The following is a 20808-nucleotide window of genomic DNA, read 5'->3' as shown; positions in this document are numbered from 1 at the left end:
CCTCGAGATCTTGTTCAAGGTCCAGGGTATGATTCCCTCACTCTCCATCCATCACATTTCAACCACTTTTCCTTCATTAAAACACCGTCCTTTGATATGACAGCCTTTGACACTGTATTGAAACCTGTCATGAACCGGGGTCACGAGGGAAGGTAATCGATTAAAACCGTCAAATCTGGAGACAGAGCGTCAACAACAGTAGAAGATAATGAACAAAACTAAGAATAACTTGAACAACTTCAAGACAAAAAGCCCTACAAGGTAATTGCATGTCAAACTTAAAGTAATTGCTACAATTATCGCTGACATTTGCGATGCACAGGAAATATAGAAGGCAGAGACGTCTAATCATGTTCAAGTTCCTGTCTAAGTGACGAACCAGCGGACATTATTTTCTTCTTCCGCTGAGAGTGTTCTGGACTGGTTCTGTCAATTATAGAAAAGAAAAATAAGCGAAGTTGGCCGTAGTTTCATGAGCAGAAATGTGAATTATATAAACGTTTATTTAAATAAGGCGAGACACATTATCAGTTAAAAAGAGGGGACAAGCTACAGATAATAGTTTATTTCTGCAGCTTTGCTGGTTTCATTCCATTAAGATCATCCGGGGGAAGGTAGTCTAGATGCCTCCTAGGTTCCTTCCTATCGAGAGGCCAATAGAATGTCAAACTGGGAGGAGGTCTCGGGGCACAGCCTGGTAATGTTGAACAGGGAATGCCCCTGAAACGAAAAGTAATGGTAGGAAGTGGAAGATCAAAGGATATCAATAATAATCCATATGTTGACAACATTATGACCACCCATCTTAATGTACCATATGATTCCTGTTGCATAATTTCAATGAACACAATTTTCTTTTTCTTTTTTTTTTTCTGTCCACATTATGTCATTAGATTGTCTAAGAACAGTGTATGGTGACACATTCGAAGGACTGGTCAAACTGAGAAGGACTTCTTCCAGAAGTTAACAATGTCTAGGAGTAGCTTTCATCACATGTGTGGGCTCCTCTCCGGGGGACTTCCCGGGTTGACACACGACAAGCAGGAGATCCAGCAACTTGAGAAAACAAGAGTTTATTTTGGTCAGAATGATGTCAAAGTCACTTTTAATGTTCAGATTAAGGTGACATTCAATTAATGTATATTTTTTTAACTCACCATATTTTATTATCGGGGCTGATTCTGATTCAAAAACGCTAGTTTCCACGTGACTTGTGGTGTGCACACTGTCAAAAGCAAACTAGATATGTGTCAAATATGAGCAAAACAACAAATCAGATTCAGCTCACTTGAAATGAAACACTCACCGTGTTCAGGAGTTTTTTTCTCAGCTCATCTGATCGTGCGTTTTAGAAAATCATTTCATTCAAGCCTTCTACCATCTACCTGGAAAAAAAATGAAAATATAAAATCTCTTTTCTCACTAATATTTCACTGTTGATTCAACAAAAACGCACACATCTTCACTGGCTTCCAGTTTCTTTCAGGATCAACTTTAAAATTCTGGTTCTTACTTTCAGATCTATTCATGGTCAGGCTCCTCCTTACATCACTGATCTGACTCAGCCTTACACCCCAGCTCGGGCTCTGAGGTCTGTGGATCAGAATCTACTTATGGTTCCTCGCACACGGCTCAGGACCAGAGGAGAGAAATCTTTTCAGGCTGTTGCTCTTAAGCTTTGGAACGATCTTTTCTCTCTTTGCGCTTGATGGATCTACTGACTCCTTTAAGAAACATCTTAAGACGTTTCTATTTGTTCAGGCTTTTCCTTGATTTTCTGGAACTCCTGTGTTGTTCTCAGTATTATCTTGATCTTTAAAGTATATACTTTTTTGAGTATTGTTTTGATTGTTTAAGCGCTTTGTGACTTTTGGTCTAGAAAAGCGCTATATAAATAAATATTACTTACTTACTTACACATGGACACATGGGATCTCTGGCCCCAATGATCTTCTTTTTAACACTATATTAGACGATGTATTCGGGATTACATCCATTACATTTTTATATTGTTTTTATATTCTTCGCTGTATATTCCCTGGTGCCCCCCCGACTCCTTCCTTCTTCATCACATTAATTACAAATTAGTGGATTCGCACTGGATGCTTATCGTTAATGTGATGTCAGAGGTTTGTCATAGCGGATTAATCCGCCGCGTATGGCTGAAACACGCTTATCCACTCACTCTTGCACACGCACATTCAACCACACACTTGTGCAAAAAGTGTGCCGTGTACTACTGCCCACGGTGACGGTGAATAATTCATGGGCTCACACGCGTGCACTTGAACACATATCCGACTTCCACGTTTCCCCCTGGATGCGGCGCTGACAGCCGCTTTGACGCACCTTGTGTGTTTCCCTGCTTCCATCCGACGTTGAGCGAGTCTCGTTTTTCAAGGCAAGCGCCTCCCGAACGTCCCGCCACACATGCTCGACATTAGCAGGCGCTCTTTCGCTGGCAGGCGATCCGAGTCCTTGCCGACCCGCGCCGTGTGGAGAAAACGCATACTTTTTTAATTAAGATCCGTCAACGGTGCAGCCGGAGTCGTGCGCTCACTGAATATGTATTGTCTCACCTCTGGCCTCCTGTATTATGCAGCTGTCCTGTCCTCACGAGACCAACCTCGCCAAGGCCACACTCTGAATACACAAGGAACAAAAAAATAAAGCCTGTAAATTCTACAAATTAATCCTGATTTCTTCGCCGCTGTTTTTTGGAGATTTCTTTTCAAGAGGGCATTTTGTTTCGAAATGGTTGACCTCAAGTTTCTTTTTCCACCCACATGTTCTGTTTCACATGTTTCTGATGGCATCTGTCGGGGATTATTCCAAGACCAATGGTCACTAATGCAAACATCTACCCCAGAAAGCAAAACATGCTCTGTTTGCCTCACTTTTCTGTTTTTAATCTAAGATTCTGAGAAGCTAACAAGCTTAAGATGTTTAATATTATGGTTCATGGTAAAGATTAAATAAACCCAAAAAAATAGAAGAAAAAAAAAAGAAAAGCTAGAGACTTTTGGCTGACTAACACAATCATAGCTGTACATGTTATTCTTTTGCTTGCTGCTTCTTTTTTTTTTTTTTTTTAGCACAAATGGCACCATGGAATCTATAGTTTTATTTATTGTATTTATAAAAAATAACACTTTAAATATTTAAACAAAATACAATTTGATACCTGATGTAGTATTGTAGTTTTTTCTTGAGCCAACACATACATTCAATCATGGAAATTATCATTTTTTATCATCATTTTCCGTGAAGCTGATTAAAAAAGCTCCTTGGTGGACTTATGCACTTTTTTGGTGCTTCCCTAATTTATTTTCTTTTAGAATTTTTGGATATTTTTTATGTCACTTATTTGAAACAAAATGTCCAATTAAAAAAAATAATAATTTTGAAGTTTGCTTCTCCTTCATGGTTATTTTGTGGTTATTTCCCTATTGTCACTTTCTCTTTGTGTTGATGATACAACAGTACGTGTGCACGGTTGTGCGACACTATTGCCGATGATGTCATCAGCTCACCTCTTATTCAGTGTTAATTCAAAATCCCTTTTTATCACGTTCCTTTTTTTAAATTCCTTCATTGTTCCTCTGTGTGCGCTCCAGCGGATCCTACTGTCAAGTGTGTGTACTGCCTCGCCCCTCCACCCCCCAAAGAAAAAAAAGAAAAAAAAAAGATTATTTTCGAGACAGAAATCCAATTTCACAGAAGACACGCAGCATAAATTGACCCACTTTTGGTTCCTGATGTCTCCTGCCAATACCTAATGGCTATGCACTGGAGAAAATGTTCCACAGTTCTGCATGAAACATATGCAAGTTTGTTTTGGTGGAAAAATAAACATCACATCTGCAACTATTTTTTGCTAACGGAGCTAAAATGGCTGTGCTTAAAAACATATTCTTAAACTTTCCTTCAGCAAAGATTAGCTTACGATTATACCAAAACATTATTAGCTTGGAAATGTTATCCAAGTGAGAATACATATATATGTATATATATATATACATATATATGTATATATATATATATATACGGATTTGAACTGCATAAATAAATAAAACAACATGTATTAACAACAGGGATTCCTTGGTTCCTAAAGGACTTCAGATATATTTGAGTCTGTGGGAAAGAGGAAGCATTGAGTCAGCAGATGGAATGGTGCAATGTTTTTGTCTAATATCTAATTCTTTATCCTCACCTATGGCCTTAAAGGGCTAGTTCATCCAAAATTCAACCTTCTACAAACAGGAAGTACTCAGGGTAAATATTGCCAGCACTTCCTGTCTATAGTCTACTGTTTGTGTGAAAGTTCTGCTACAAACCATCTTAAAATTTAGACCTGGTAATAAAAAGTTTGGTCTGGGTATCGCTCTGGTACAACAACAAGAAAGACATGAGACGAGCAGTGTCGAAGTATTTGGGTGTTTGTGTGTGTTTTTGGACTGCGATTTACTTAAAATCGATTTTTGTTTCTTTAACTGTTACTCTAAAAAGGAACGGATTATTCTAAAAATAATACCAACCCTTGGTCCACAAGAGAGTGTATAGAAAATGAGTGACATTTGAGTCAAAATGAGTTGTCTAAGAAGGGTCTCTCTGAAACAATCATTGTAAAAATTCAGTCGTGGTGACTCTGGTACTTTTTCAGAAGGCCTTCTTGGTGTGTTTACAATTAGGGGGTAGGGGATCTTTTTGTCCTGGAATACTGTTTGTATTCCTCTTTCATTCATAGTGGAAACTGGGGAGATAAATATGTAGGCCTCTTTGATTTGGTGGCTGCCCCCTTGACCTAACCTCAGGTCAGGAGTGGAATGATCAATTTCCTGACTGTATACCTGTATTATTGTTGTTGAAAGCTGTTAGCATCAGCACTATCAGCGGGAGGGTATTTATGTTTTAGTGCAGTGATGGAAAAGTAGCCCTCTCAAACTAAAAAGAAGAAAAAAAAACGCAACAAAGGTTGTAACTTACTACTTGGTTCGAGCATTAGGTCCGGCCCTGTCACATCAATTATGCGTCCGGTGTCTTCCTCTGCAGTCATTAGTTTGAATCCCGAGCCAAACAGGAAGACCAGTGTCTCAATGATGAACAGCGAAACTGATAAGACAGCACTGTGTGATGGGGTTGAATTCTCAGGAAGGAAAGGATGTAACGAAGAGGTGGAATGTTGGTTCAGTGTCAAAAACGGCTACACGGTGCCTAACAAAAGCAGCCGGGAGGTTCCAGTTTCCAAAATTCCACCTGGTTTTTATCCCATAAAATCACCCAGCGCTGTTTCTGGGAGTACGCTGGTCTGGGTTTCACTTCCTTTTATGGCCACGGCTGCCAGGCTCGGTGCTAATCATTGCAATCCCATTTGAATAAGCAGATACATAAAGCCAGGCTTTGACTGTCGTGTTTAGGTTTGGTTTTAATCACATAATTTGAGAGAATTTGAGCAATCTGAAGAGTAAACACGAGTGCCCTCCCTGCAGTGGGAACGAGTGGAGCCAGCATGAATAGAAATATGTCTCCAAGATGTAAACGTGTGACTTGCTTGGATAATCTGTGTTGACCGAATAAGTGCGTGGATAGAAATCAAACCGTTAACTGATGAAATTTGAGTTTTCGCTTAATAGTGATTTGCTATTTTGGCTCATTTCGGGTGCTGCCTTTTTTAGTGTACAAACACATGAAGTGTTCTCAAAAGGAAAACCTTCATTGACGATTTAATAAATTCAAACTTGTTACATGCAAGAGCAGATTTTCATATAATCTGTCAAATTAAAGTTAAATCTTCCACATCAAACCGGTCTGGTGAACCCAGTTCAAGTTGCGGGCTCAACGACATCCAAACGAAATCCTTTTAAAGCAAATATTATAAACAGAAAGTGAGGTTAATGTGACGTTTAAGGCTAACTTCAGCATTAGCCAATTCATTACATTAAGCACATTTTGAGAAGGAAACCCCTGTTTAATGCTTGGACATGTTTCTTTTGGTTACATTAAGGTGTTTAGTTTGCCTTCCAATTATTTATATTGACAGTTCTTGTGGACCATGTGGGCCAGAGTACCAGACTGACCAAAATTTGATTTGATTACGTACAAAGAGTATTTTTCAAGAAGATAAAATCAACCAAACAATAGGCTTTTTCTTGCTTTTTTCTTGCTTTGTGGACAGTAGACAGAAAGACTTTCAAGGTTTTTCCACGGCATTGTTGTCGCACTGTAGCAATACTGTAGGAAGGCAAACAATTATTTTGTTCAGTGGTTGGTTTTGCTGCTTATATTTATTTGTATTAGAATGTATTTGAGTCAGAGTTGACATCTTACCTGACTTCTCTCACTCTATTTCCCCATCAAATTTTTCTCTCAACAGGGTCAACCCTCCAGTACTTTACATATCCTTGACCTAAAAGCTCAGCGGGGGCTAGAAAATGTATTCAGGGGCCACTTTATCTACTCTGACTGTTGTAAGGGGTCGTCAAGCCAACTGAAAGACGGAGCAAAACTGAAAAAAAAAGAGATTATGTTGTTTTTATATGTAATAGAAATACATTCAAAAATACAATTGTTAGTGGGCTATCGTCGCCGTTTGTTAGTCACATAAAAATACAGTTCAGGGTTGACGCACTTAACCAGGACTCTCATAGCTTGTCTTCGTCCTCTTCTTTTACCACTTTATCTCCAACTGCGTCTTTTATCTCCGCCTTTATTCGCAACCAAATCCGGCCTTTTCTAACTCCGTCTCCAAACTTCTCCACGTGAGCCGTCGCTCTGAGTAAAGACTTGACCCGTCTATAAAGAACCAGTAAGGTGACATCGACACGTCCTTCTCAAGTCATCCCGGCAAGAGAAAGTGTCGACTCTCGTCCCTCTGAGGGAGAGGAGAAGTGGACAGCCTTCACAGTTCTGGTTCAGGTTTCGTGTCTTTGCGACCTGTCACCGGTGGAGGACCGATCTTTTGGTGGCCGACCTGGTCCGATGGGAGGTGGAGTCTTTGTCAAACACAAATCTGCCTGGTTTCTTCCCCAGCTGGTGTTCGGTACACATTTACTGGTAAACCATTTTTTTTTTTTTTTTTTACAAATTACCATATAAAGTGAAAAATGCCTGCAGACAAACAAAGTTGCGAGCCAAGTGATAACCATGGTTGACTTGTTAATATGCTTTTCTTCTACTAAAAAAAATCCAGCGACTATTCTTGCCTTCCGCTGGGACATCAACAACCCACCATATGTATTCCACCGTGCATTTTGGGGTCTAAAAAAAATTGAATATGCAGTGCTAATATTGCCACATGGCGTCATGAATATTTACCACGTCTCGGTGTCGCACCTTTGCTACAAGCGTGTCATACAAGATCCGGCGCCCGTGTGTTCCACTGTGTCGTGTAGCGGCGCGAGGCTTTGTGCCCTCACTCCCTCACTGTGACAGGAGTGCAGGTGAACTCAGCGTGAAGGATGCAAAAACAACCTTTACACACACCAACACACACACTGCCGGCACACATGAAAACTTTGGTCTTTGTCGTCGTCTACAGCCGGTAGAAGTGTGCGAGGTAAAAAAAAAGAAAGAAACCTAATTAAAGCGTTTGTGCACCAGGCGGGGAATGAATGAGGAGGTGACGCAGGAGCCAGCAGTCGGACAAAGAGGTCTTAATTGATCTTGTTCGCTCGCTCGCTATCTGTCTCTCCGCGCGTCGCCGGCAACAATTAAAAGGAGATTTCAACAAATCACAGGTGCAGCTTCTCTCTCTCTCTGAACACTGATGGAGTTGTGTTTTTTTTTGCAGTTTTTTAAAAGGCCAGGGCTGAAGTTAAGAGTTTTTAATGGTGTCGCTTTAATGACTATGACCGGGCAATTTCAGAGATTTCTGTGTCTCGCTGTTATAGTTGGTTGGATAATGTCTACTAGAGTCTTGTGAAGTGAACGTTTCCTGTTCATGATCCTGTCAGTGGGATTCAACGTTTAATCGTCAACTCGTTCTGTGATGTCTTGTTCTAATTTTGAACAGTCATGAGCTCATCATAATGGTAGGCCCACTCACCAACTCTCCCAAACAAAAAGCATTTCATTCTTACTAGCTAGCTAGCTTGCTACTTGCTAACATGCCCAACAGCCAGGTTGACACAGAATGTTATATCGTCATAGGTGGTTTGTTAAGGTATGACCTGACATTTTAGAATCCGAAGATCAAGGCAGTTGTTCAGTTGTATGTTTAAGGCAAATGTTCTTTTTTTTAAATATAATGTACTATTAAATTCCATTCATCCCTTCCCTACAATTTTTTGGCACTGACCCCTGCAGCCACCAAGCTCCTTTTTAGCAATTGGCCAGAGACGGGGTTTGCATTAATTTCCATAATTGCTTTAAAGTTTCCTAGGGGAATACATGGGGGGAAAGAACATTTTTTTTCGTGTTGAAAATAAATACACATAAAGACTGTACCAGACTTTACAATACTGCAAATACACTATTTTAACATTAAGGGCAATAATTAGTTTTTACCCGTCATGTTTGTCTTATACAATGTGCATATATTAAAAAAAAATGCCTGGATTAAAGGACAGCGTAAAATTAGGTTGTCTAACATCTTAAAACATGTATATACATTTATTTAATCTTTTAAAATTACTCTCAACCTGTTAACTCTCCTTTCAGTAGCCAATCCTTACCGAGTAGCACCAGAGATACTGTAAAATGAATGTTGATACTTTCCACTTACTTTTTTTTTTTTTTTAACTCAAGTTCCAGTATTGGTGGATTTTTGCTCTGGAAAGAAAACTTTTCTGTCATGAAGTTTGGATGCACTGGTGTATTCAGTTTCTTTTCTATGGCACCTGGGTAGAAAAAATAGAATTCCTGTTCCTCTGTCCTCTCTTAAAAAACAACATTTCCAGCATCTCTGCTCTTTCACAGGCAGAAGCTGCTCAAAGTTAGAGACCAAGAGATTTGTGGTCAAAGGAAGAAGTGGAAAAAAAAAAACCCAAACCTAGTCAGGTAGCACAGAAAACTTTCTACACAAAACACTTAGCGACAAGGCTGCGGTTTGTGGTTGGACACATTTAACTTCCTGCTCGGGAGCTGGAGACAAGCTCACGTAATGTAAAATGCACGTCGAAGCTGTGGATTTGCCTGTGAGCAATCCTCAGTGCTGGTTAATTTTAGATGATGGGGGAACTTTCAAAGTGGAAAAAAAGGAGCATCTGCTCAGAATGATAGAAATAGCTTTTTAAACACTTCTTGAAGAAGCGCAGTCTCAGGGAAAAGTAATATATATGAACAGGGCTCTAGATTAAAGATGGACCCGAGGCCCACAGAGTCAATGTTGGGGGGAAAAAAAAGCAACTCGAGATCACATCTTTGCACTTTGCTACGGTCCCATGATAATTTGAAACCGTTAATTATAATATATTTCACAGGGAAACGATTCAACATTTCAACTTCAAAAACTCCAACGGCCTCACAGAGACTAGCTTTGAAGCAGTGTCAGTGCAGCTGCCGTTTAGATGAGAAAATTAATGGCCACTAGAAAGTTAATGCAATTTCCAAGTGAGATTGGTTTCCATTAATTTTATTAGTTCTTTAGTTCCTCTCTCAAGATTACGAATGGGATATCTGTGGCGATATTATACGCTGCTTAAGACGCTCGGAAATAACTCTGAATCAAGTATTTTAATGTAAAATTCCGAGTAAAAATAAAGCACTACTCAATACTAGTAACCTATCAAACCTTGCTCCTTGAACAAAACTAAAGATTAACGAGTATTTATATATTCAAGACAATTATCCTAAGGAATCTTACGTTTGATGGACCTGATCCTGCAGTTTTTCTACTACTACACAGGTGCATTATCCAGGTCTTTGCAGTTGTTTTCGAAAGTTGATCATTTTTTAAAACCTCTCTTTCTTTTGATATCACTCCCTCTCAGTGAACTCATCACACTTGATACAATTTATCTATTTTGAAAGGCCACTAGATGGCACTTAATCTTTAAAACGATGCAAGGGGGGTGTGTCCCAAATCGCGCACTTCTGCACTTTGTTGAGTACACAAGTACGTCCCAATGTGCAGTGCGCGAAAATGTAGTGTGCAATGTGCACTCAAATGGCCTGAAAATGAAGATGGTGTCGATGGACACTTTACACCAGTATCCAACCGTAGCTACTGTACGTCACTGATGACGCGTCGTCTGAGCAGATACCGGCGTAAATGACTTGAGAAAACACAAAACAACACAACAACAATAATAACACAACAAAAAGAGCGCTGTCGACAATAGAGTTCCAACAGCCCTTTGCAATCAGTGTTAAAAAGTAGTAGAAGAAGAAGTTGTCGAATTATTTCAGGTAAGTGTGTAGCGACAGTGTTTGATTTGAGACACTACTACTCTGTCGAATTTTGTCTTGCAGTGTACTGTAAAGCAGTGCACTAAGACAAGTGCGCGATTTGAGACACAGCACTGGTTTGCTTAAATTAAGCCAACTCTTATAAAACTGAGAGTGCCATCTAGTGGCCTTTTAAAATTTCTATAGTAAGTATTTCTCTTTTTTAAACAATCTTTTAACTACTCTTTTTTTCAGCTCAATATATAACATACACACTTTTTTGGTGGAAACTTTTAGCAGGATGTTTGGGCAGGTGCTGACGGGGAATGCTCCTTTTATTCCAATGATATTTGAGGTACAAAACATTTAGCTCACCCACTCGTAACAGGATATTCAGTGTCATATACGTCAACTCTTAGTTAGTATGTAAATCATTTATATTTATATAGCGCTTTTCCAGACCAGGGTCACAATCAAACAATCAATAAAGTATATACTTCAAGATAAAACTGATAATACAACAGGAGTTCCAGAAAATCAAGGAAAAGCCTGAACAAATAAAAACGTCTTAAGATGTTTCTTGAAGGAGTCAGTAGATCCATCAAACACAGAGAGAGAGGAAGATCGTTCCAAAGCTTAGGAGCAACAGCCTGGAAGGATTTCTCTCCTCTGGTCCTGAACCGTGTGAGAGGAACCATCAGTAGATTCTGATCCATAGACCTCAGAGCCCGAGCTGGGGTGTAAGTCTGGATCAGATCACTGATGGAAGATCTGACCATGAATAGATCTGAAAGTAAGAACCAGAATTTTAAAGTTTATCCTGAAAGAAATTGGAAGCCAGTGAAGAGTTTTAAGGATCAGAGAAATGTGAGTTCTTCTACTAGAGCGGGTCAGAATTCTCGCTGCAGAGTTTTGAATCAACTGCAGGTGGGACAGCTCCTTCTTCTTTAGACACAGTTGCAATAGTCCAGGCGAGAAGAAACAAACTAATGGATAGTGGTCATAATGTTCACACATATAAATCATGAGTCACAAATATTGGAAGTTTATTAGCACAGAATCATTAATACAGGTTGTAGTTCCAAAAAAAAAAAGAGGCCCAGCAAGTCTATCCAGCAATATCCGGGCACGTCGCCTCCTCCCTTCACTCTCGTGGTGCACAATTGAGCCAGAGACACAATGCTGGAAAGAGTGAGTGAAATCTAAATTTCAGCTGAGAATACATTCCCTCCTGTCTGAACCATCTCAGTCACGCGCTGACAGATGACATTTGGGGAGACAGAAAAAGAGCGTGCACAGTGTTCCCGTTTTTTTTTCTCTTCATTCTTCCGTTGGCTTCAAATGATGAGAGGAGAAAAAAAAAAAAAAAAAGAGCGGTTGATGAATAAATGAATAATACATCTGTGCTGTCATTGCTCTCTTCCTGCTCCACCTTCCTCTCTTCCCGTGTCAGCTGGAGTCGCTCCTGCGAGACGCCGTGATCGTGGATTGTCAGGTACGGTCGACGGCGGCGAAGTGACAAGACGTACGCCGGCCGCTCTGTGACGCGAGGAGACGCTTGTGTGTCGGACTGGGTTTGACGAGACAAATAAGAATTGTTTACATGCGGGAAAGTCTAGTGGGACAACCTGAGAGTCTGGTTACAGAGGAGTCGCTCGCATAAATATCACTAGACATTATTCTTCCATCATCGAGGAATATTGATTTTTGACTCTGTTTTCTTTTTTTTAAGCCGCCATTTAACGCCGTATCAGAAACAACACGTTGAATAACTTAATATTTGTGTCTAAAAAAAAGTCAGCTAGCACTAAATTGGCATAAATTCACTATGCTAGCAAGAATAGGCTTTATTTACGTCGGGTTCTCTTTGGCCAAATGGACAAAATATAATAACAGGAAGAAGTGTATCCTTCCAATTGTGTAGAAACTTACCTGCTTGAGTCCTTGGCTCCTGATTTGAAGTGATGCAATGTCATTTCTGTTATGTATCTCGTAAAAAATCAGTGTCTTTTCAATAGCCAGATTGTTAAAGTTGCATTTGAAACTGTTGCAAAATGAATGCTACATCTTAAAAACAAACATATAGTACCTGAATTTATATATATATATATACATTATCTGTAATAAATATATTTTGAATGCATTTGCCAGTTGATATTCCCAAGAGACTGATGCCTGAACTGTTTTACGATGACTTTATTTTATCATGTTTGGAGCGTTCATGAACTAGACCTCACGAAGAAGACGACCACTTGGAACTGGTTTGTCTTTTCCCCAAAAGATCATGTAGCTCATGATGATGCTAACCCGAGTGCTAACAATAGCTTTTCGACGCCATCAAGACCACAACCCACCCTTTTACAATTAGTCTGGCAACCATTTTTGGTAAGTCTTCTGCATGCAAATCCCAGTCGCCCCCCCCCCCCCCACTCCCCTCGAACACCAACACCAGTCCCTTGCTCTCGTCAGATTTTCAATTAAGATCCAGACAGAGATAGAGGATCTCAAAGGAAAAGTGGAAAGGTGGGCTGGGCCCCCAGACATGTAAGAGGAGGGGGTTATTGAGTGGCCGTGACCCTGGCGCTCCATCAGCCTTCGCCGGGGTATCGCAAACACCCCGCTCTCCGAATGTCCTGGATCCGAGGCAGACCCCTAATGGCGTCCTTGAGTGGAACACTCTTTAAGATGAAGGATTGAAACTGACTGTGTGTGCGAGAGAGAATATTGAATGTCGATGGTCATTATCTGATAATAAAGGAGTGTTTGGGGCTGATGGTTCGGGGGGATGTATGAATATTAATAGTCTGATTTCATCGCTCGGTCTGATAATCAGGATGGTTCCCGGCGTTTTAGACCCGAAAGATTGTTGTCTTTTATTCGACCCTTCTTCGAAAAAGAAGGTTTTTTCTTTCAGTAATGAATTAACAGGATTGTAATGTTGTTTATGTCGCCTTCGTCTCCACAGCTCACTCAGTGCCGACGCAGACCCGGACGCTTCCTTCCAGAGGGAGGGATTCGGCCGCCAGAGTATGTCGGAAAAACGCATCAAACAGTTTGAAAACCCGGCGGAGCTGGACATCATGAAAACACGCAAGTCCAAGAGCATGGATCTGGGTGAGTGATGACGAGTTCCCAATTAGTCTAGATAAGAATAGACCAACAAAATACCAGCGGCGTCGTTCCCCAGGCCTGAATGTTGATACTGTTAGAAGTTATTTCCGCCTTTAAATCATGAAAATGGGTGAAGGTTTTCCTTACATGTTACTGTTAAGCAGACCTTTGTTGGCTCCACAAGGTCAACTATAAATTACACATTTAAATTGGGCTTCGCTTTCTTTTGCAGTTTATTCTAGTGCTTGCAAATTGTAAACATTTAATGCATCTTTGATTTACTTAGACATGTTCAAACTATGGTTTCTATCAAAGTTGAGGTGAAGTTTTTTCTGCTAATATGTAACATTCTGGAACATAGCTTATCACGAATAATGTACTTATTCATATTTGTGTTAGTAGAATATTTATTGACTACTAAGTAAATTAATTAGTGGCAACCATGATTCCCCATTCAGTTCTAATGATAACCAAACGAAAAATTATTTTGGTGTTTTATTTAATTTTGTTTCCCTTATAAAAATGATGCATTTGTAAACCGGCACTCAGTCACTGCAACTGAACTGAACCAGGCCAGGCCTCTCATGTGCCATTTGTCACACAATTCACCCCCAAAAAATGATGACAGAATGTAATTTAGAAAAGGTCTGTTACAACTCCATTAAGGTGACACGGTGGCCCGAAATCAAATGTGTTTGTCGTATCCCTCGTGTTGTCTCTGGGTCAAGGTGACCCGGTGGCCCGAAATCAAATGTGTTTGTGGTATCCCTCGTGTTGTCTCTGGGTCAAGATGAACGACCTCTACCACTGCATATATATTTCTAGAAGCCAGGGAGGTCGAGATAATAAAAGGGTTAAAAAAGTTAATTTAAAATTTACATTTGAAAATATTTCCCTTTTATTGAAGTATTAATTCTTAAAGCGCCATTGCGGGTGTTGTGATCCAACAGTTTGCTTCAAACAACACCCTAATTTAATCTTAACAGTAAATGATAACACATTTATTTATTGAATCAAACTGTCTGTTGTGCAGAATGAGAAAGTCCTTTTCTTTGCATGGAAAGAATCATTACAATCCACCATTAAACTCGTTTTTTATCATCTAAAATTCATGTATAAAGCCTAACTAACTAAAAAAAATAATTAATGACTCTTTCATGATAAGGAAACAATGTTGAGAAGTCGATAAAACATATCTAATTAATATTTGTCCCTCTCCTCCTATAGTTATCTCCTTATGATATTGAGGGATGACAAAAATCCTGATAAGGGTGTACGACATGGAGATTGAATTAAAAGGAAATCTGAAGCCCCTGAGATACAAAATAATGGTAACATGTAATAAGAAAGTGACACAACCGAGCCGAGCGACACAGCTTGTGTACAGCGTTGAAGCCACATCATCCAGTCGCCGTCGACATAAGTTCCAATTACCCAAAAGGAGAAAAAGTGCCAAAGGATGGTGATTATTTTAATGAAATTATTACATCAAAGCCACACAATGAACAGAATGGCCTGTGGCCAGAGTATAATCAAGTGGAGAACGAAATGAGCCGTAGAGCTTCACACCAGCGCTTTTCAGAAGTTGTGCCGCAAAAGTACCTCTCTGCTTTTCATTAACTCATTAATAGAGCCGCTCTCTGATTTCATGCTGCCTTGACTAAACAATTAATCTGCTCAACAATGCCGGTCCCATCTTTTCCTTTTTATTCCCTTTTCACCGGCTCGTGCCGTCCCCCCCCGACTTTCATCTCGCTCCAGGTTGCTTTTTTCAAACGGCGTCAGCAGATAGAGCACTTTTTCTAAGAACATCATTGTTGAAATATGTTAAAATCGGTCAGAGTTTGGATCTCATTTGGACGAGCAGCGAGATGGAGGGAAGACAGACGGAGGGCGGAGGGCTCGCTCGCCTGCCAGGATTCCGTCAGCATGTACCCGACACTTTGCCTTTGCAGGACGTTCTCGTCTGGCACTTGCACGAGATGCCATGTCTGGCGGTTCTTGGAATCGAAACTCTTCTCATGTCTGTCTTTCACTTCTTTTTTTTTTTTGACATTCTGGCTGTGCATGTGCCACTGACCCTCACTAACCTCTCCTGCCTGTCTTCACCAGTAGCTGACCAGACCGGCTCCAGGTCCAGAAGCAACGGAGGTAAGCTAGCCATAAGCTTCCGAACAGGCAAAACACGATGATTTGGTTCGTGCACTTCCAGTCATGAGGTCAATAAATGACACAACACTCGCTCCATCTCAACAACAACGAGCTCATAATCTTGGCAAAGTCGGACGCATATGGAGGGAAGTGTTCCTAGAAGTATTTACAGCGCCATCAGAAGAGGGTTTTCATAGATCGCTGAGAGGGAGTTGCCGTGTGTTAGTGACTTGGCTACTAATACGATGGGCTCTTGCCATCGCGCTTCAGCGATAAATGAAGAGTTTAGCTAGACAGAGGCGAGCACGGCTCATGTCATAGATGCCAGTTGGCGGCCATATTGGATCTTAAGCATCACATTGTATTCCTTAAGACATTACCCTACGAAATAATGTTTGAACAAATGATGAAGTGAACACAAAACATCTGTGAAGTAGGGCTGTTTATTGGCAAGAATCTGGCGATATGTATCACGCTACGTGTGTGACGGTACAATATATTGCGATATATTTCGATACAGTACGAAGACGGATATACTTTTTCTGGCTTTTACAACGAAAGAAATGAGCAAATACTTTCTCTAATCAAATGTGAAAGTGCTTGTAGGAAAGTGCTTCTCAAAATACTAACTAAAAACTTATATTAACAATGTACAAGGTAGTGCATTAACAGTGTCAAACAACCAGGAGCAACATGCAATATCCATTACACGTCAGTGTGTAATTTTATAACTTTGTTTTAAAGCCGAATGGTTCCAAACATCAGCTTTAAAATCTACTGGAACCTGGTTTATTCTTTCTTTTTTGCTCATCGCTGACAGTTTTGTTGTTACTTTGACACAGAGAAAATGATAAATGTTTCAAACTAGTGGCCAGAGGTCTAATTGCAGCACACAAATTAATAAACAACGTGAATATTTTGAGGGTTAATTGTAAAATAAAACATTGAATGATTGTATTTTAAACACACAATATTGTAATAGAAAGCAAAAAATAACTTTGAATTAAAACAAAACATTATTTCAAAGGTTAAAAAAAATATATATATATATTTTTAAAATATCCTTACAGTGCTATTGAATATCGATATAGTATCTGGAAAAAAAAGGTCGCAATATTTTTAAATATTTAGTTTTAAATGCATTTTCTTCAGAAAAAGGACACAAAGATAGCATTGATGCTAATTCTTATTTCTGTCTGTGGATCACTGATGTGATGAATGAGTTATTGGTATTATAAGGATATATGTTTGGACCTTCTGAATTAGCAGTCATGGTTCGCTATATTTATATTCATCAAATGTTGTTTGTTTTTAAAAAAAAAAAAAGGTTTAGCCCTGATTTAGATGATTGTGGTCAGACTTTTTTTTTCACATTTCTTGAAACTAATTAGTTCAGATTAGTTGCATTATTTATACAAATGCAATGAACTATTTCTATTCTGTCATTCAAACCATCTATCTGAAACTACATCCTCACAATTCCTACGTTTGTCATTTATTAATAACATTAAAAAAGCTCCTGTTTTCCACTATTAGCGTTCACAGATTGTTCTGTAGTTATTGTCATCAGTAGCCTGTGTATTAGATGTGCAGGTGCATCTGCTTATAGCTATAGATGTTCTGATGAATACCACGAAGAGCTATAACGTTTATTTGAAATGCAGCGAGAGAATCCTCAATAATATTCCTTCATATTTACTCAGCAATTTCTTACTTTTTTTGTAATTGGGATTTTTTCAAGTCATCCTGTTCTTGGTAATATTACTACCTTGAACTGTATGTTGCCATCGTCATTCCTGTTCATGTTGACGGAAACATTCAGTTGAAGGTAGTAATATTACCGTCGATAAATTCCCGTATCATCATCGAGCCAATTACAAGCGGGAGTGGCCTTAAGTCAGACGACTTGATGATGATTTCTTGCTGACACACGGTGGGAAATATGGAAGACGTCCTCTGAGCTTCTAATGATCCACAACTGGCAGAGACGTAGAGCCTCGACGACCCAGGAGGCACCTGACTTCTGCAGGGCTACCTGGACCAGCCCCCCCGCTCCCCTTCCTTCAGCCACCTTGGAGGCTATTTTTACCGTAATTACCCTTTTACCGCCCCGCTTAGAGCCCCGGCCCTTTGAATAAATTATGTGGAATGGAGCTCCTGTCTGTACACAGATCTTTACATGCAAGGGCTTGTGGTGAATAATGGCCGGGGAGCATAGTTTTAGCTGTTCTAATTATACTATGGGCTGCTGTTCCTGTAATAACCGCTCCTGATTTATTCATGCAGTTTGCCAGGCCCTCGCCTTTACCGTTTAATGGCAATGGATCTTCTCCAATTAACTGTCCTGGCTGTTATTCTCAGAACTGTTGGTTTTGATTGTCTTCGTCTGATTATTTTCACATTTCCACCAATATTCGCCGTATAAAAAGCGACAAACCACGGAGACGGGGAATGTGTGTTTTCAATAGGAAGGTTTTTTCTTTTTTTTTTCTTTCCCGCGATAGGAATCACATAATGGACTTGACATACAGAGAGCTGTCCGTCAAACTCTTTCCCAGGAGAGCGGCGGCTGCTTCAAAACAAAAGCAGGTTGAAGGCAGCCGCGGTCTTTGGGCAAACTGCCTTTTCCAACCCCTCTCCGCCATTGTCTTTGTCTGCCTGCTCCTCTCACTCATCCGCCGCTCCGACCGGAGACAATGGCGAGGAGGATTGTCGAGCTGAATACCGAGCGGGGAAGATAATTCCCCGTCTTCAAGTACAGCAGATGTCATTTTTGTTCCCTTGAACTGTTGCGTCTCGTGCTGCTTAAACTTGTAAAATCCCTGTTGTTTGGAAGCACCACTCCGGCTTCTGTGTAGTGTCTGCTGGCAGGATGAAAAAAATAAATCACGGCACCTTTCAGTGATTATGTTGTTTTTCTTTTAAAGCAAAACTACATTTCTCTCGTGCTTAAAAAAAAAACTCTCGTCATTCCCATAATGAAATGACTCCATTCCACAAATGAATTTTCAAGGTCTTCACCAGCCATTTCTTTTTATTTTTCCTTGACTTTGTCGTGTTACTCAACGTCATCAGAAATACGTCTTTAAGGGAAAAGCAGTTAAAATGGATCCTCCACTTGTGCCAACCTTTTTTTAATTTTTTTTTCCAAAAGCCCTCAGACATTTGTATCACGGTAAAAGTTTCATTTTACCACTTTATCCTGCCTGAAGGCAAACGCGTTCGCTCTGCCAACTAAATGCAATCTTGCGTTATAGGATTGGTGTTCAGTTATTTCAGCGGCGAGGCCGGCGTCCTCCTGGGGTCGCCCACTTTTATTAATATTGGCGAAACAGAGAGTAAAACGGGGTGTTTTAAACGTCCAACAATGCATTTACAGCCGGTGAAACCAGACGCCGGCGGATCACGGCTGACCTTTTCAGCCTGTTTGACACCAGATCTATGGCCGCCCTGGACGAGAGGGAGGCACTTATGGTCCAAGAGAGTGCATTGGAAGCTAATGTAGCAGAAACGGCAGCGACCTTTTGACCCCTTCAGACCCTTAAAGACGCACAGAAACTTGAGTTTGTTTAGCAGATCAACAAGATGGTGTTACAAATGAAACATCCTTTCTGACTGAAAGCTGTTTTTTTTTTTGTGTATACGGGCCATTAACTTGCTTTTGACAAAGTATTTGTTCATGTCAGTCATTTTGTTCTAAAGCAAAGTCATTTAAATCATAAGTTCATATATTTCCTCCAAAAAAATAAAACTTTTTGTTATTAATATTAAACTTTACAACGCATCGAAGCAGGAAAATCGAATTGTATCTTCTATTTATGTCGGGATGTAATGTAGATAGATGCATTTGAAGCAACAAAATGAAAGTTTGGATTCAAGAGATTCTCAATCGTAGCTAATATAAACTCTTCTCAATACGTAATGAATTACTTTTACATTAACATCGCTTTCTTTTTCAATAATCCGTGAATGACCACCAAAATGCTTTTACGAGAAAGAGACCAATAAGAAACCAACGCAACAAATGTACTCACTGAAAATTGTCAATGGTTAAAATTAATAATTTAAAAGCATTACATTTGCATTTAGCTGCACCAGTGGATTAGAGGCAATGTTTAAGATCTAATGATGAGTCTTTAAAACGAGTAAACTAAAAAAACATGTTTAGAAATTACAGCTTTTCTCCATTTTGACTCTAAAACAGGGATGTTTTATTTATAACAGTTAATTTATTAATTTCTTATTTAGTGCTTAATAAATGTATGGAGATTAAAACAGATTTTATGTTTGCCGTTGTTGACTCTTGAGCAACTGAACTGTGTACAAATAATAATAAAAAAATACATTGTAAAGTATTAAAACGTAGTTTTGAATAATAAATATTTTTTTAAATATAGTCATTTGATGCTTAAATATTCTTCCTTTAAAATACAAATTACACACATACACATATGTCCAACATATGTGTGTTTCCTGTTCGCAATTTTTTTAAATTTTAGATAAATGTCAACTTTCAAGGACAATCAGAAATGTAAACATGCATGTTATTCCCACGGTTAAATAACGTTAATCATGTCAACCTTACTGAGGTTTATTACACAAATGAAAGAATGTTTTTATTAGATTTTTTTATTTTGTAAAAATCTTACCTCATATTGTTGCAAATTATTATCATATACATATACGAAGAAACCATTTGAATCTTAGTACCAACAACTTCACCATAGACATGAGGCCTTTTCGTGTTTTTCTTTAAACTCCACCAAAATCTCGTGTTTATTTCTTCTAGTCCAGCGACGCCACCGTCGACACGGGTCTGTTGTGGTAGGGGCTCTGCATGAAGCAAGCCGTAATAATTTCAATCAGCAAAAGTGGGTTTATTTTCTTAAGTTAATCCGTGCAACAGTCCTCTGAGAACTCCCTGAGCACAAGTGTGCCATGCCTCATTTGGACAACTTTAAACATGTCATGTTGTTTGTAGCGAGCGGCCGACGGAGAGGTGTGCGTCATTGTGCGTCCTGGGGAGTCCTGCTTCATAGCAGACATAGGAACATATACGTCTGTGTTTTGGTCTCTAGAAACAGCTTCCTGCACCTAAAAAATACAACAGGAATTACATTGCTTTTGTAATCAACTTCACGGAAGTTAGCGTGTAGCAAAAAAACGTTTTGATCTGTAGGGTTAACACCGTGTGTGACATCTTGACATATGTTGTGCGCC

General features: G+C 39.6%; 1 protein-coding gene across 3 annotated transcripts in view; it reads left to right on the top strand.

The window, feature by feature from the left end:
* LOC148081772 (partitioning defective 3 homolog) overlaps positions 1–20808 on the top strand; it is a 367916-nt gene that overhangs the window by 225341 nt on the left and 121767 nt on the right. For 2 of the 3 annotated variants that reach the window (XM_087788809.1, XM_087788808.1), the window contains exons 17-18: positions 13292–13440; positions 15550–15588. In XM_087788809.1, the coding sequence (XP_087644935.1) occupies positions 13292–13440; positions 15550–15588 (188 nt within the window). The remainder of the gene's footprint in view (positions 1–13291; positions 13441–15549; positions 15589–20808) is intronic. The other variant, XM_087788810.1, reaches the window with a different exon arrangement.

The sequence above is a fragment of the Callionymus lyra genome, chromosome 4, assembly GCF_982586985.1.
Source record: "Callionymus lyra chromosome 4, fCalLyr1.hap1.1, whole genome shotgun sequence".
NCBI lineage: Eukaryota > Metazoa > Chordata > Actinopteri > Syngnathiformes > Callionymidae > Callionymus > Callionymus lyra.
This window is presented reverse-complemented; position numbering and strand designations above follow the sequence as displayed.